Raw genomic sequence first — 18272 nt, 5'->3', positions numbered from 1 at the left:
CTACTTCTCCACCCCATTGCTCGGCGAGTGCTGGCCCTTCCGGATTTTTTTTTTTTCGCAGTGTGAAGCAACTGATGCCAACTCTGCCTCCTGCTTGTTGAATAGGCAGACATCTTATGGTTGGAAGGGCAAGCTTGGTGTGCTTGCTGCATGGGGCTTCAACTGCCTTGTCTGTTATCCAAAGTGACCAGTTGCTGCGAGCGTTATGTGAAAAACATATGACTAGCTATCGGTGAGCATTGACATAAAGTTGCAGAAGTGACAGGCTTCGTTATCACTTTTGCAGAATTCTACAGTTCCGCACTACTTATTTCATTGCAAGTACGTGTTGTTGTAACAGGATAATTTCCATAAACTGCATGTCCAGTTGATATCGCGAATATCTGAACTATGGAGCTTCTGCGAACGTTGTTTAAATGAGCAAGAATCAAGTCGAGTTAAAGCTGGCGTGAGACTGTAACTACAAACAAAACCATTTTTTCCTGCTTTGCTGATTACCCACCGAGTAGCAGGCAGAGTGGCGGCTAGATAAATCGCACCGTGCAAGAAGGGAAATACTGTCCAGTGCTTGCCGAGTGCAGGGGTGGAGAAGTAGCAAATGAAGCGGGGCATGCGCCACCTTTACGATTCCATGCGCATGCACCGCATTTACAAATCCCGCCGCCAGTTAGCGCTACGCGGGCTGCCGGCCACGCCCTTGTGTGTCGCTTCTAAGAGTGGACCCTACTGTACCTCATGGGATATGCAAATTAATTTTAAGAAGTCTGCTTGCATGACTGTATCAAATAAGAAATTATCCTCACATTTTCCTTGTGTTATTGGTGTTGGTACATTAATAACATACAAAAGAACTGAAATATCTTGGAATAACCATAACACATGATCTAAAATGGAGCCATCATGTGGCGATCACTTGTGGATCCGCACAGCAAAAGCTCGGCTTGTTAAACGGGAAATTGAAGTATGCTAGTTCTGACGTAAAACTAAGTACATACTTGGCAATTATTCGCCCTAGTCTAGAGAACGCAACTATAATCTGAGACCCATACCACCAGTACCTCATTAATAAAGTAGAAAAAGTGCAACATCATGCTTCTAGGTTTGTCTTTTCCTGCTACAATTGAATGCAGTCACAGAGCTACTTAATAGGGCTAAACTTCCGACACTTGCTGAGCGCTGGAGGGTTGCTAGATGAAAATTTATGTTCCAATTACACATTAAACGCCTACATGTGGATCCCAGCCTGTATTTGCAACCTCCTGGCAGAATATCTCCAAGGATAAATTGCAACTATGCTTTCATGTCTTATTCCCAAGAGTTGATGTCTTTAAGTATTCTTTTTAATAAAAACAATTGCCGACCAGAACAAACTTAATCCCAAGGTTTTTATAAATGTTGAATCTGTGGTTTTCATTGAAAGAAATTTGTTAATGTTGTTTTACTAATCTTAAGTGTATATATGCCTTGTACCTATGTATGCCTCACATGTAATTGTTATGTTAACGCATAATTATTATTTTTCCACATGCCACTGTTTTGTTATGACAATGTGTTTCCCACTTTGTAACCCGGAAAGAGCTCACAGCATGTACAAATAAAAGAGGATGCGTTGTGCAAGGAGCATTGAGCTTCAGAGAAGTGAAGATGTCGGTAACAGAAAGTTAAAAAGCCTACCTCACAAAAGTGAGCAATTTTGCAATATGGCGAGTTACTACAGTGCTAATCACATTATTGTCAGTATTGATTTTGGCGTTCTTTGATCATGTCTGGCCCTTGCGCCAGTAAAATCAATAAGTCATCGTCATCATGACATTCATCTTAAGATGAGTTGTGCCCTAATTTTTATTGTAACAAATTTAGCGGGTTCTTAAGAAGGGTCACAGGCAGCGCAACAGTCTGCAAAGTGACAGTAGGCACGTCTACTGGGACTGCTTTTTGTATGTTATGCCCAGAGCTTCCTACTACCTACTGTAGTCCGCCTACTGTCGAACCACTTGTCTTATTTAGAATCCTCTAGTTTTGTTACAATATGAAAAACTGTGTATAGTAAAAGCGTGTCCTTTTTGTGTACTGTACAAGCCACTGCTAGGTGCCAAACCAAGCTAAAATTCTCTTTACTGTGGGCTAAAACTGCCAGTTCGCTTTTGGCGCCCTGTGTACCAGGTTCGCCCCTGCTGCTATCATTGCCACATCGTAAGATATAAGGTGTTTCTACATGCCTGCTGTAGAGGGAATAGGTTACTTGCACTGTCCTGTAACTCTATATGATTTCATGGTGCATTGGCCTGTTCAGATTCAGCAGGAAGTTGAGATTAATCTCATGAGAGATAAGAACTATGCAAAGCAGAACACTGCCCAGAACTTAAAATATGTGGGTGCTAAACTGTGGCTGCTCTGGTAGGATTCATTCAGGTGAAACACCATATGCATGAATATTGTTCCATCTGAATGAAACTCAATGCTGTCCACTATCGTTCTGGCTGGATGAATGCCACTTGCAGTATTACCATTCACGGAGTGACATAGATTGTTAATGAAAATCACTTCTAGCCCTCAATAGGCAGTCCCTTGCAGCAATTTGGGAAGCACTGTTTAATCAGAGTGCTTATACTCATTACACCGGTAGGAAAAGGGCTAACACTGACACGTAAAGGTGTAGCTGGTTGATCCAACACTTCTCTGGTGTGTTGAACCAGTTGGACTCTGAGATGTGGGGAAGTGGTGTGCCAGCCTTCATGTCATGTTATAGCATGGTTACAATGTGCACCTTTAGTATGAATTATGGTGGTTTACTTGAACTACCGATCATTGGCCACTACTAACGAGCTAAGTGGTGAAGTTATTAGTAATGTGCCCATGTTCTTTCTCCCAGTTAAGTGCCCATGTGCTTTCCCCCAGTAGCTATTAGCACAATTGTATTTTGTAAAATCAAGATAAATAAGCTTAATAAAGAGTTGCACTGTGTGAAAGCTACTGGATTTGCTCTCCTCGAGGATCAGACAATACAATAGAGTGACTGCTGGTTGGTTATTCATTTCAACTGCTTGAAAAAAAAAATGGCATTGCCTGTTTAGAAAATGTTTTCTGTAATTGGAAGTATGGCAATGGTTGCAGACAACTATTAACACCTTTCCTCATTTTTTTCTCAAGCATGGACGTGTGAAGGTTAAGACCACTGCTGAGCAAGAAGAGGAGAGAAGAAGAGAGAGGGAGAAAAAGCTGAAGATCTACAAATCCGCAACACAGAGAGTGATTGAAAAAGTAAGCACATGAACGATCATTCACAAACCCAGTGGCTCATACTGTCATTCACTTGGTTCATGACTTGTGCAGCGACAGAATCAGGAACTCGATGATGAACTGCTGCATATCACCAGTCAGATCCTTCAAAGTAACCCCGACTACACAACCATGTGGAACATCCGTAGGGAAGTGTTTATGGTGCACTTCAATAAAAGGCAAGTGCTAAGCAGCATACCTTTTCTTGGAAAAATCCACATTGTTTGTTTGTTCTTTCATATAACTGTTCCAGGTTATGTTCTGCATATCTTTTGTGTGCGCTAGTTGGTGATACATAATCGCTGTTAACATGTGCTGCCTGTTAGACAACACAGTACAAACAGAATCACTGTGTCATCCATGTGTTTGTCTTCATGTTGTGTTGTGTCTAAACAGCACATGTAAGCAGCAATCCAATTTGCCCACACGCAGTGGTGGCGCAGTGGCTTTGGCATTACGCTGCGAAACCTGAGGGCGCAGGATCAAATCCTGGTCGTGGCAGCTGCATTTCGACGGGGGCGAAATGCAAAACGCCCGTGTGTCATGCATTGGATGCACATTAAAAATCTCCAAGTGATCAAAATTATTATGCAGCCATAATCATATTGTGGTTTGGCTTGTAAAACTCCAGAATTTAATTTTTTTCATTTTTTTTCACTTAGTTTGGTTGTAGAGTAGCATCTCATGTCCCAAACAAGGACTCTGCATTTTGAGGTTTAGTTTAGAGGGCCCACAAACCACTCTGAGCTTGTAAACTTGTTATACAGTGGCAGCTGTGCACCGGTCTAGAATCAGCATACAACTCTTAGGATTTGTTGAAATGGTGCCACAATGACAAAGTTACATGTTTTAGCAAGTACACAGCCAAATTGGGCTTTCTTTCACCCCTTTGCTACGCTTTCCATGCCACCTCTCATGGAGGCACATTGACATTACGTCAGTACTGAATGTCACCATGACACTCTTTAATCGAAAACAGTCTACTTTCGGTTACGAGGACTCCACACTTGTTGGCTACCCACTGTTACCACTGCACATGCAATGCAATGCATGCTATACGTGGTGAAACCAGTTGATTGTGCATGGCAGGCAAGCAACATGATGAGGAAAAATGGGCATGGAACTTCATGGCAAAGGCTTGCTAAGGTACTGATCAGAACTGATGTCCCTTGTAGACTGACCAATCGACAGCTTTTACAATGATGACACCACATGCATGACACTGTTGACATCATGACGGGTCAAGTAGGAACTGCAAAAGCCCAGAGAGGGGCACATGCTTATTCTTGAATTTGAGTCTTCTCTATGGCACGTAGAACTTCTATGTGCGGCAAAGATGATTGTTACTGCATTCTGCACACAATGACTTTGTGTATTAATATATGTTCAGAATGTCAGAAATTGTTTAGAGACCTGTTAAAGTAAAACTGGAGGGTTTATTGTTAATCTTTTTTAAAGTTTATTTTTGCAAACATTTTTAAGTTTCAGTGCTTTCATTTGGAGCATTTTGAAATTCTTAGTTTTTCAGTTCTTTGTTGTCGTTCTCTCTTTCTCATGGCATCTTCGTGCTTGGGTTTCTCCAAAATAGAAGCTGTGGATGGATTGGCAAGGCTTTCCTCTTTTGTAGAATAAAAAAAGTAAATGAAATAAAAACATATATCATACAAGATCTTATAGGTGTGTGAAGAGCAAGTGGCAGGAGTCAGGTGCAGTGTTGTGGAGTTACCACTCCGGAATTGGAATGAATCCGGAATCATTCCACATTTGCACGACCCCGAAATGGAATGGCAACGTTTGGAAGAATGGAATGGAATTAAGTACATTTTTCCTGGAATGGAATGGGAATGTAATTATGTTCTTTTACGAAAATAGAGCGCTTTTCTGTATATGTGCTGTTTTTTGTCAAAATATGCCGAAGGACCAACCAGCCCACTTTCAAACATTAAGTCAGAGCCTTGAATTTAACTATAAAGCAGCATTTTTAAAATGGCTTTGCTGATTACAAGCACATTGCATTTATAAGCAATGAGCCCACTACAATTTTGTCCTTATAGACTGAGTTGCTCCGAGTGTGAGTGAGTGAAAAACTTTATCAGCTCTAGATTCGCTGGTCTTCTGCGGATCTTCTAGCACAACGGTCGGTTGCCCTTAGTCCAGGACTCTGCTGGATGCTGCTGCCAGTTGTGCTCGCCGAATCAGACCTTTTCGGTCGACCTGGCAATCGCTGGAGAGCACTCCCTCCCATTGCTCCGCACTCGGGTTTGGTATAACGGGTACCATGTCTATCTTCTGGCATGCCCACATTATGTGATACAGCGTGGGTGTTTCAAGGCACCAGGGGCATTTGTCACTGTATTGTGTGAGATCAATTTTGCTGAGTACGTTTAGGTTCGGGTAAAAGCCTGTTTGTAGCTGCCTCCACGCGACAGAGTCCTCTCTGCTAAGGGAGTTCTGTGGTGGTGGATACCGCTTTCTGCAGCCCTTGTAGTAATTTAGTATCGCCGAATAGTCTTGGGGTACAGGTTCGGTCTCCTCGAGGTCGCCTACGTAGGATGCTCGGTAATAAGTGTACCCTCGAGCTATCCTGTCCGCCTCTTGGTTCCCTGCCATTCCCGTGTGTCCCGGCATCCGTATGCCTAATTGGTTCTTCTTTTGTTTGTCGTTGTGTTATGTGGTCTCCGGAGTGGAGCATGCGGAGCGCTCAGTGCCCTATTCTGCCGTGTAGGTAGTTGCGGCACGCTGTTTGCGAGTCTGTAAGGATTGTTAGAGACCGTTTAGAATGATATCCCTCCGCTGCCACTAGAGTGACGGCTGCTTCTTCAGCCTCGACTATCGTACAGCCTTGTAGTGATGTGCTGGTAATCTCGCGTAGGTTCGAATCAATCACCGTTGCTACCACGTTGCTGGTGCTCTGCCTCGCTGCTCTGGCGTATGTGGCTGCGTCCACATATACCGTCGTTTCTTGGGGTGCTAGTGCCTTTTGTAGGTATTCAGCCCTCGCTTCTCTGCATGCTTTGTGTAGGTTCGGATCCATGTTCTGGGTTATGGGTGCTCCGAAGTTTGTTTCGATTCTTCGTTTAACCACGGCTTTATGCCATTAGTATCCGTTGTGCGGAACTCCGGTGATGGCATGCCCCCCCACGCCTTGTGATATTTTTTTTACCTAGGCGGCGCCTTTGCCCCGGCCACCTGCTGTCTCCCCACCCTTCACTTCTTTGTATTTGCTTCTGTCGCTGTTGGTGACTCAGACACATATTCAAAAAAGTGCTTATCTAAGTTTTGATGCTGGCGCGATGCTTGTGTTCACTGCAAGCTTTCACATACCAGCTTGTGCGGCGTTTCACCTCGTACTTCTACCCCTCCCCCAAACCCTTTTGCAATACTGTCACCCCTTTCTAGACAAGGACGCTTTTGCCTGAAACTCTGTCGTTGAAAGTCTGCAGGTCAGTGCAGCGCACAGACGTACACGACGAACTGTGTGCCCTCTCCCTCCATACTGAGAGAGAGAGAATAAACTTCCGAAAGCATTGATTCGGCAAGCCAGCCGAAGCAGGGGAGCCCACATAACTGGCCACGGCGACGCCTTTCCGAGTCCTGACGTGACGATTCGCGCTGAAGAAAACCCATGTTCTTCCTGTTCTAGGGTGGGAGGTTTGGGTGGCACCACCGTTGCACTGGCGCCTGTCGGTGGCTAAAGAAGCCCAATCGTTCATTTAGCTCACTCATACTGTGAATGCTAGACAATGCTTCGAAGCATCCTCCTCGGCTTTCTGTGCTACAACCCCCACCTTCCTTTCCAGCCTTTTATTGCAAATAAAAAGTGCTTCCATAACGCACTGCCACACGGGCTCCTTTGCCCAGCGGCTCACGCACACAGTAAGTCTGCCAACATGGCACATTGGAAACAATCTTTTTAAGTTACCCGCGAAGAAAACAAACAAACTGCACACTGCAAGCTTTGCTCCGAAACTATACATGCTATAGTCGGAGTTTCATGTAATTTGATACAGCACCTAAAAAGAAAGCACGAACATGAGTACACGCAACAAGAGAAAGGGCTGGCAAGCCAGCCGAAGGTAACATCGGCCTTAACTTCTGGGTGCAGTTCTGTGCCTGTTCATCAAAAGGCTGCTCTTGACGATGCCATAATCAACATGATTTGCACTGATATGGAGCCCTTTCGCGTTGTCAAGAGAGGGACTCAAGCAATTCGTAATGGTAAGTTTGACAATATTATAAGCCGCCTTTCATCAAAGTAATTGCTTTGTATTCTTTCAGATTCAGGTCGCCGTTCCGGGCTACAAGTTGTCATAACGGGATGACCTCAGAGAGGAGTTCCTGCCTGGGATAGTATCCGCGCTGCAGACCAAAATGTTGTCTTTGGTGGAAGTGGAGTATGTCTGTATTGCACTAGACGTGTGGACGTCGCAGTCTGCGGAGGGCTGTCGCTATTTGGACAGCAACTTCAAGGCTCACACATACCTCCTCAGTTTCACTTGCCTGACGGGGAGCCACGCAGCTGCTCGGATCCGCTCCGAGTATGACAGAGCATTGCTGCAGTGGAACATCGCTGGCAAGATAAAATATGTATTTGTGTACAATTTCGCCTCCGTGAACTGTTTTTGTTTAATTTTCCAGGTCATTCGCATGGTGACAGATAACGCTACATCAGTGATAAAGGCATTTGCATTTACTGGGTGGGAGACTGAAGAAGACGACGATGATGACAATTTCGATGACTGCCCGGAACGCTTAACCAAGGAGCTTTTAAGTGAATTCCATCAGTTGGAGCAATTTTGGTTTGGCAGCACCGCCCACAGCCTATAGCTTGACGTAAAAGATGCAATTTGGCAGGTATGCGCTATTAATTAACATATTGGTTTCATCTTATGTGCATTGATACATCATTCATTTATTACTATTTTCATGGACAATTGTTGGGCCAAGCTTTGTCATGCCATGAATGCATGGACAAATAATGTATGAATATAATAATTGCAGTTTGAAAAGTAAGGGCAGACAACTGTGCTTGTTACAGTTTTGGTGCTTTAAAGCTTTATTGTGCAACTACCGTTTAGCTAAATTTTCAAGTGTGCTTTGTTTTTTCATCTTGGGGATTCGTTTTGCATTCGCTGCCATGGCCGAGGTCACGAACTCTGCTTCCCATCAAATAGTGGCTGCGGATCGTTTTTCGCCGCAGGCCAGGCACCAAGCTTATGCGACTTCGAGGTCTGCACTCACCACGTCAATCAACCGTTCTGAAATACCTCTAAAGACAAACAAAAACAAAACTGGCACATCATGTAAAGAATGCCCGCAGTGTTCCGAAGTTCCATTTTAAAATATTTGGATTTAGTTGATTCCTTGTTCAAGCTATTTTTGTATTGTATTTTGTGCTCCTTGCTATTTTTCTCCTTTCGTGATCTCCCTCTCCTTTTTTTTTTTGGATTACACCCCCCCCCTCCCCCTCACCTGCGAAAATGAAATCCTGCGTGCGTCACTCCTTCTAGTACAAATCGCTCTGCCCGTAAACACAGTTGCCTGGCATATAAGACCAGACAACGAGGTGGCACTCTGCTGCTAGTCTGTTTATTTGAATTACGAAGCCCATTTCGTTAAGATAATATCAGCCATAGGGCCATAGCCATGGTACTGTGTACACAACATTTACTCTTAAAGAACAGGAAGGTCCAGCTTATGCATTAATGTGCACCCAATTTATTGTAGGGCTGGAGGAAACGGCTGTCTGTCCCCACTTTATTTTGTCTAATGCAGTCTTGAAGAGTGTCAGTGTTTCGTTGAGTGCAATACCATATGATTTCATATGTCATTATTCTCTTTCTGGAACTCTATTGCATTGCATGTTTGCTATTTGCGCTACCTGTACTTGCAGTGGCAATATTCACTAATTGTCGTCCTCGCTTTATTTTATAGCCCAAATGCCGAGGAAATCGTACAAAAATGCCGTGCCATCGTTGCATCTATACGCAAGAGTACCGCTGACACGGAATAAGTGTTGAATGTGGCCGGTATGCATTTGGAATCTTGCATCGCAACGAGGTGGAACTCGCAGCTGCAAATGATGTGAAAGCTCCTTGCCACTTTTTCGAGTCATCCATGCCTGACAGAAACTCCACACGCTTGCAAGAAGGCTAAACTGTCTTAATATGAACTGAGGCTGGCGGCAGACTTCATTGAGCTTCTCTCCCCGGTAGAGGAAGCCACGGAGTTGCTGTAAAAAAGGCACGAGACAGCTGGGCTTTTGCTCTCTGCGTTGCGAAATATCGAAGTTTTCCTTGGGGGAAATCTTAAGCAAAGGCACACTTCTTTGCAAAGAGGCAGCTAAAGGCCTATGGGATAGCCTGGAGAAGCAGTTCGCAAGCACCTGACTGACTCTGTTTCTTTGATGGGTGCCCTTCTAGACCCATGGTTTAAGTCTTCTTGGCATTCAGCTGCAAAAGCCGAGCAGATGCGTTCTGCTGTGCTAGGGAAGGGGCCTCTTTTGTTAGGGCAGGACAGCACCAGCACTGTCGTGAATGCAGACTCTGAAGCAGGGCCAAGCAGACTGATGTTTAAAAACATCAGGCAAAATGAAAATGCCCACCAAGACAATATGCCTGGAGCCATTGCGGGGGAAATTTCTCTTTACCTTACAGAGGGAACTTGGTCACACCTCTGACCTATTGGAGAGCGAACGTTAGCCGCTTTCCCTTGCTTTCCCGCCTCGCAAGGGTAGTTTTCGCTGTGAATGCGACATCATCTGATGTGGAACACGTGTTTTCTATGGCATCCCTGATAATGACAGCGAAGCGAAATTGGCTGTCAAGCACCTCTTTTGAGCAGTTCATGTTTCTGAAGCGCAACACCTAGGTAGAAGACAATTGTCTTATCTCACTGTTTTTTTTTTGTTTTTAGAACACCGTTGAAGCAACCGTTATTTACATTTCGGGTTTTAAACTAAATGGCAAAGCGCCCATTTAGCTCGTGACATTTTGTTGCAAAATTACGTTGAATAAAACCAAAATAAAGCTTCTTTTTGCACCTTGAACTGCTTGCGACCTTTATTGCAGCATTTAAAAATCACGAGGACACCTAAATACATTATCTTGTCATTTTAGCATTAACACATTTGAGCTTAAACAATATGAAAACATCGCAAGTCGGTAAAACATGCTGTCTATGCAAATGCTATAGTTGGCAGGAGAACTGCCCCTATGGGAATTAGTAGGGTGGTTGTACTGCACATGTCTGCAAACTACTATCGCTCGACCTTGGTAACATGTTTTGCGTATTTTTGCAGTTCTTAACGCGTCCGATGACATCAGCTTTATGGTGCGTTCATCGGTAACTCAATAAAACTACCATGATGCCTTTCCTATGTTGAGGAATTACATGAATGGAATTGAACTGCCTGGCCATTCCTGTAGTGGGAATGGGCCAAGTTTTTCCATTTTGAGGAATTGAAAGGAATGGAATTGCGGCAAGTTGTAATTCCTTGTAATGGAATGGGGGTACCCATTCATCAAGTGCGTCCATATCAGAGTCTGAAAATTTGTTCTTACCAGCGAAGGTGTTTCTGGATACCAGTGGATTTATCCGATCATGCAGGGAGCTACTCTTAAAGAGACACTAAACCGAAACATTGAATCAGTTTATAAGCATAAACTGTTCTTTGAAAACTCTGTTGTCATTAATTTTGAAACAATAGGTTGGTTATTAAAATATAAAGTTAAGGTCAAATTACGTATCAGTTTTTGAATTTCGTGCTGAATACCTAACGGTACGTCACTGGGACGTCGCGGATTTCAAAGTATTCTTTTTCAAAGTTCCTGAAACTCGCCATGTTCAATCTTTAGCTCCTTTAGGAAACAATGTAGTCTATTTTTACTGCTAAAAAATGAACTAGGCCCTAAAAGACGCTGTCAAAATCCATGGCGTCGCAGTGAGCTGGGGTGGGAAATTCAGAGGTGTTGCCATTCGTCTTTTGTTGTTGCACTTTTTCTGGCTTACCAAGCATTTTATCATGGTAAGAGTGGCGTTTTTGATATTATAGAAAGGTAATTTACTGATACAAAATGAATGATTTTTCACTTTAAAAGAATTATGACGTTTTACATACCAGAACCACGATCTAATTATGAGGGACGCCGTAGTGGGGGACTCCGGAAATTTGGACCACCTGGGGTTCTTTAATGTGCACCTAAATCAAAGTGCATGGGTGTTCTTGAATTTTGCCCCCATTGAAATGCGGCCACTGGCCAGAATTCGATCCCGTGAACACGTGCTCAGCAGCCGAACACCATAACTAAGCAACCATGGCATATCATTTTTCCCTTTAGTGTCCCATTAAATGCGGTGTATACAATTTTACACACAAAGATAACACCTCAAAATCAAATCGGTAATCAAAACAATGTTTAAAATGTACCTCTTAAATCTCCCACCACTATGGTTAGATCTGTGTTTTTTAAGAAAATTGCAGTCGAGGTTTTAAATTATAGAATGAGTTAAAAAAAAAAGGCAAGGAAGGCAAATGTTGAAATGCTGAACTGTGGCACCTGTATGTGCTCATTTTGGTAATGCTCTTAATCGTTTTTTACAGTAATAATTTACAAGCAAATATGTGAAATGGCCATGTTTTCCAAATACTACACTACATGTGACATGATCAATTTTGTTCCCACACCTGAAATATTTTTCATGCTTGAAACGCGGAGTCCGCATTTCAGAATGTGATCATATTTGCGAATAATTGAAAGTTTTAGCTCATTCTTCAATCAGTGGCACAGCCAGTAATTTATTTCGGGGGTGGGGGTGTTCCGTCAACAACTACCACTCCTTCCCCTCCTTCAACCCCTTTTTCCCTCTTTCTATATGTATACTGTGTGTGTGTGTGTGTGTGTGTGTGTGCGTGCGTGCGTGCGTGCGTGCGTGCGTGCGTGCGTGCGTGCGTGCGTGCGTGCGTGCGTGCGTGCGTGCGTGCGTGCGTGCGTGCGTGCGTGTGTGTGTGTGTGTGTGTGTGTGTGTGTGTGTGGAGGTTGTACACCACACAACGACAGACAATCTCCTGGCATTCCCTGGGCAAGAATGCTTAAAAACAAGGATGCATGTTTTGCAGCCACGTTGCATGAGATTATGCTATCATGCTTGTGCTATTTTCAAAAATGATAGTTAAACCTTGATATAACAAAGTCAGTAAAATCGTCAATTTGCTTCATTATATAGAAATTTCATTGTATTGAAATTCGACCTTTTATGCAAATATTAACAGTCGCCGATCAATGTTTGTTACACAGAAGGGGGCCGCAGAATTTTCCGAGTTATCGGGCAATCGAAAAAACAAAAAGAAAACAAATTTTAATGAGAAAATTTATTGATAAATTTAGGAGTCAGCGACGAATAATATGGTTTCATGGCACAGATGTCGACAATATCTTCACATTGACGGTACGAATTAAACGAGGCCAGCCACTCTTTCGCATGCACTCGGCCCCACGCCTGATAACGTTGCCTGCATTGGGGCGACGCTATCAGGAAAAGCGCCGGCAGCGGGGAGCGATTGCTTCGTCTGCCTCTCACTACAACGGGTAAACGAAACTCAAGATTATGCAACCTCCAATACTAAACGTGAGGGAAGACAGCTTACGAAGTGCCATGCCCTCTTGATAAGCCCACACACAACAAATTTTCTCTAAAGCAGGGTGTGCGGCTGCATGTGCGCTCAGCCGCACTTACATGCATGATCAGTCGTGGCTGAGATGCGCCAGAAATCAAGACGTGCATCACCCCACCCCCTCGCGTGTGTTTGATAGCGTTACCGCGAGTTCATTCCCCTGTGCCTCTTTCCCTTTGCTTGTGCGGGAAAGCGGTCCTCACGAAGCCATCATCTTTCTTCTCTCACCCTCGCACTCTTTCACTCACACCTAAAGTGCGCAGGGCGCGATAAGATCTTATCGCACTTGGACTTCATACGGAACATGATGTGGCTCCACTTTGGCGGTCGCTCTTGTCGCATGGCGTGCAATTTGAGCGGTGCGTCTGCAAGCAACCGTTTGTAATTCAATCTTGACCATCTGCGTTCACGGAAGTTCCCATATATTGTCTAGGAATTCCTTCGCGGTGGCAGTGAAGTTTCGTTATATTGTAAGCGTGTACAAACACTTCATTATATTGAAGTTCTAAATACATGTTCTATGGACAAGAAGTTATGAAAAGTTCAATACTTGGTTATATCGAGAATTTTGTTATAATGAAGTTCGTTATACTGAGGTTTAACTGTATTAAAAAAATAGTGAAACCTCGTTAAACCGTAGTTGGCCATTGCTCGGAAGAAGTATGCACTAAACGGTAGAACTGCTTAACACAATAGCGTGAGATCGCCCACTTACCTGTCAAAAACGGAACTCAGAGAGAGTGCAATGAAAGGGCAAAAACATGCAGTATTTATTCACTTTGCGCTACAAAAGTGTTATTTTCGTTTGATGCCGCGATGGCCTATAGTAACGACAGCAGCCTCAAACTTACTGAAGCTGCGAGCCAGCTTTTCAGCCAGCCCCCTCTTCTCGGCAAACCATGGCAGATTCCTCGGCATTGCATATTCTCCGTGTACTGGTGCGGTAGTGTTGCAGAAGTCGCGGGGTACCTTATTCATTGCAGGATGCTGTTCTTGTTGCGAAGATTGCATTCGTGAGGCTGACGTAATGCGCAGCTTCTCCCACTGTTGGATCTGAATTGCCCGTGCTGTCGCTTTCCGTGTCATCCTCGTCACTGTCGTTAGGCGACACTTCGGCAACAACAGAGGCAGCGATGGTGAAAAGTCTAACCTTGTAGCCATCTTTTTGAAGTCACAGCAGCGCTGCCGAGCAACTTCTTTGCATTCTAAATGCCACACACTGTAGTTAACAGTAGATCCCTGTCACGTGCCAGTGCCGACTTCATTGTAAAACATTAGATAGCACGAACGATGACCAATTTTCTTCTATGCTGAGCACCTGGTATTTTTTATCCGAGCTTTGGCATGACGCGAGTCCTAGCTTGCATGATGCCACAATGCTCACAGTCACTGTGCCAAAATGATGTTGATGTGGGTGTGGCTTAATGCGCAAATGCACAGGGCGCTTGGAGGCCGTTTTGATCTGTGAGGCTTGTTGTTCGGCCGGGCCGTCCAGTGGGGATAACACACTGCTGTGATGGCGCTATGAAAAGTGGAAGCACTACGTTGTAACCGAAACGTACGCAATAAGCTGGTACGGTCTATGCGGATACAAAACTCGTTGTGTTTAATGGATGCTGAGTCAGGGATCTGATTTCACTACTTTTAAAACAAAACTACTGTTTAAGCAGGTATGGTTTAATGAGGTTTTACTGTTCTAAAATTTCATTTATGAATTGATGCATGTATGTCGAAGGCCTAGTGTGTACATGACTTGGAAAAACAAACAGCGCTTAAAACAGGGCCATATGAAAACAAGACAGCGCACTATCATGTGTCTCCTCGTTTGCAGGCCAGTATTATTGCAGCCCAGGTAACAGTGGAGATCACTGTTGTTTTCCAGCCAGACCTTCTAGTGAGTAGTATGGCCAACGGCTATGTACAGGAGAGGGTGGGCACTATTTTGCAAGTTTCCTATCACTCAATCGCGCTTTCAGCATTGTTGGCATGCTATATTATTCTAGATTTAAAAATAAAGGAACAAAGCTTTGCGCTAGAACTTCGATAGTATTGTATGGTGCAATTTTTACTCACTTTCGATGATCTGCTGTCTGACTTGTTTAAAGAGATGTTTGGAAATAACTTGCGATCATATTATTGTAGTTATCACGCGACGAATGTTGTTATTTGATCACACTTGACAACTGATCGGGCAGACAGTCTGAAGCAGGGCTGCTTCCTGTTTAGAAGCCTTTGTGAAGATTACGGCATCCGCTGTTCGCAACAAAATAAGGGCTAGTACCTCCGAGTGGTTTGAAAGCGTCTCCAAACACCCGTCTGTTCTGAAAATTGCCGCGACGTTTAGTTAAAATGGACTCTCCGCAGCAAGCAGCACGTGTTACGATGTGGTAGGTGAGTCTCAACTAGGCGACTGGCCACAGCTGTCTGGTGTTGAGCAATTGGGCAATGACGAGACACTCTCCCTATGCCCACAATTATCCACCAACTTAGTTCTTGATGCATTTAATGCACCCCCACTCCACTCCTCGTACCCATCACTCCACTCCCCTTAACGTTCTTTTCCGTTGGTCACTGTCACATCACACTCATCAACCTTCACTGGTTTTTTGAACGGCGCCGTGGCCCGCTAATACATGTATTCCTATATTTCTGTTTCTGTGTGGACCTTGAGGCCATTCTCCTACCTGCCCTCCCACCTGTTTGTTGGGATGGTTTCTTAGCTTCCCTGGCCCAGCACCCCCGTCCTTGCTATAATTTGTCGTGCACAAATCAGCGTTCCTTTAAAGCGAAGCACTTTTGTTTTTTCCACGAAATTTTCTGTGCGTTGGGGGTGGTTTAGAGGATGTATATACATGGGAGAAGCGTGGCAGAGAGGTAACAAGACGCTGAAGTTTGCTAGAAATTCATTTGGACCTCTGCACCATGTCAAATGTGCACAATGCCCTCTGGAGCGCCCTGGGCGTCGAATGCCATGTTAGCCTCTTGACAGCTGTAATTATCCATGACCCACCCGAGAACCACTGCAGAAATTGCAGTGCCCATGTTTTCACTATATACCCAAGTCCAGAGGGAAGCACGAGACGTTCATTAAAGGGATCGCCAGCCGTTTGTGCGCAGGTGCGAGAAAGAGCGGGCGTGAGAGAGAAAATCTGGGGGCTTGTGCTCCTTGAATATATGACTCTGCCTAGGCACTACAGAGGAGGTTTCTTAGCCTCTGTTGTATGCGTTTGTCCCCTAGATATGCCGGCATTGTGGAGTGCGATCGAGTTTGTTTACGCACCTGCTGTGGTTGCTCAGTGGCTATGGTGTTGGGCTGCTGAGTACGAGGTTGCGGGATCGTATCCCAGCCATGGCGGCCATATTTCGATGGAGGTGAAATGCGAAAACACCCATGTACTTAGATTTAGGTGCACATTAAAGAACCCCAGGTGGTCAAAATTTCCGGAGTCCTCCACTACGGTGTGCCTCATAATCAGAAAATGGTTTTGGCACGTAAAACCCCATAATTAAAAAAAAAAGAGAGAGTTTGTTTATGCACCACCGCTGGCTGTATGCGTGGTGAGGCATTGGGCACACGGACGCCCCATTTGGTGATTGCTGTGTCTCAAGGGGCAGTGTTCTGACTGGTGTTGCATAAGTCGCAGGTCGCTTTTTTCATCGCAACGATAGATTGGTTTTTTTACAAGCACTGCTCCAGGAGGGCACATGTAACCAGCAAATGGAGGCCTTAGAAGAGCACCTGAGGTTATAATAAAGCAGGTGGCACAGGATCTCCAGGGCACCCAAGGGTAGCCCTGGGTGTCCTGGAGGCGCCGCCAATAATGTGAAATAATGGCACATCATTACAATTACTAAAAAAACATGATTGCATAAATATAATTACGTCCAGCCGCCAACTTATGACGCTAAGTTCAGCACTACCGCAGACTTCTGCAACACCGGTCAGAACTTTGCCTCTGAAGGTACCTCTTGCAGACTTTCTGGCACCTGTGGCACTGGTGCTGAGTCATTCATTGTCACCGGCGGCCTTTCAGTCACTTGTGTTCAGCCGTGGTTGCTAAGCACTCTGCCTTCTAGATTTTTAATAAATGCGGCCCAGGCTCTACTACGGTTGCTACTGCTCCCACAGAAGCATCTGTGATGTTGTTTACAAGGTGCATTGCCGTGAGGCCCGAGAAAGCTATGATCTGCCACGACTGACTTAGCATGAGCACTGCAGCTGTGATTCCGACACGGTGGTCGCCACATCGGGCGTCAGTGCTCGCTGCTTCACCTATTTTACCGGGCTGGCAGCCAGCGTCCGGGCATAAACGAACTCGACCCCACTCCGCAATGGCGGCACGCCTAGGGACAAACACCTATAACACGCACTAAGAAGCCTCCTCCATAGTGCCTAGGCAGAGTCATATATTCAAGGAGCAAAAGCCCCCAGATTTTCTCTCTCGTGCCCGCTCTTACTCGTGCCTGCGCACAAGCAGCTGGCGATCCTTCAAATGAACGTCTTATGAGGGAAGCTAGATAGAATGGTAGAGAGAGGGGGGGGGGGGGAGAGGAGGCAGAGAATGGGTAGAACCAACACAGTCGCAAAAAGAGCGAATAACGATAAGGCATGTTGTTGGACTAGTCGGTTCATAGATTCAGCAAAATTCTAAACTTTGCGAAAACAGGACGTGAACAGAAACATAGATGCACACACAATGTGCAGACTTCCAACTGGCTTTATTTTGTGAAGGCAGGGAATGTTATAAACCTTAGAACCTTATAAGTTCCCTGCCTTCATGAAATAAGGTCAGTTGGAAGTCTGTGCTTTGTGTGTGCATCTATGTTTCTGTTCACACCCTGTCTTCTTCGCACAGTTTAAAATTTTGCTGAGTGAATAACAGCCTTGCCACTCTTCACTCGAACAGTTCTTATACAAGGGGGAGGTATAGGGAAAAGGTGACTTGAGAAGGCAAGGAAACGCTCCTACTGTAGACACGACAGCGGTTGGGGGAAACTAGATAAACTTAAATTCTAGTGACATAACAGCCCCCTTCTCCTTCTTCGGACCGCCACTAGCCCTCGCCTTGCTTTCACATTCAAGCTTTCCCTTTCATCCGTGTTGGAGCCCACCTCCTGAAACTTTTTATTCCGTGGGAAAGGGGAGGAGGTTTCGTCAGAAAACTTCAGGGGGGGGGGGGGAGGTTTCGACCCCACCCTCTGGCTATGCCAATGTCTGCAGCAGCTAATTTTAGACTGCGGTGAATAATATCTGAGATACATGAAAAATTAATTTACAACAAACAACTATTTGGCATTTCTGGTGGTTTTCAAGTTGTCT

General features: G+C 44.7%; 1 protein-coding gene and 1 long non-coding RNA gene across 5 annotated transcripts in view; both read left to right on the top strand.

Moving 5' to 3' along the window:
• Positions 1-18272, top strand: part of RabGGTa (Rab geranylgeranyltransferase subunit alpha) — a 60220-nt gene that overhangs the window by 1263 nt on the left and 40685 nt on the right. For all 4 annotated transcript variants that reach the window (XM_065442617.1, XM_065442615.2, XM_065442616.2 and 1 more), the window contains exons 2-3: positions 3151-3261; positions 3334-3458. In XM_065442617.1, coding sequence (XP_065298689.1) covers positions 3412-3458 — 47 coding nt within the window. In that variant the 5' untranslated portion in view covers positions 3151-3261; positions 3334-3411. The remainder of the gene's footprint in view (positions 1-3150; positions 3262-3333; positions 3459-18272) is intronic.
• On the top strand, positions 7943-10327 carry LOC135910612 (uncharacterized). The gene is made up of 2 exons (XR_010567100.1): positions 7943-8133; positions 9214-10327. It is a non-coding gene; the product is annotated as an uncharacterized lncRNA (long non-coding RNA).

The sequence above is a fragment of the Dermacentor albipictus genome, chromosome 1 (assembly GCF_038994185.2).
Source record: "Dermacentor albipictus isolate Rhodes 1998 colony chromosome 1, USDA_Dalb.pri_finalv2, whole genome shotgun sequence".
Lineage (NCBI taxonomy): Eukaryota > Metazoa > Arthropoda > Arachnida > Ixodida > Ixodidae > Dermacentor > Dermacentor albipictus.
Note: the sequence above shows the minus strand (reverse complement) of the source record. Positions and strands in the feature narration are given on the sequence as shown.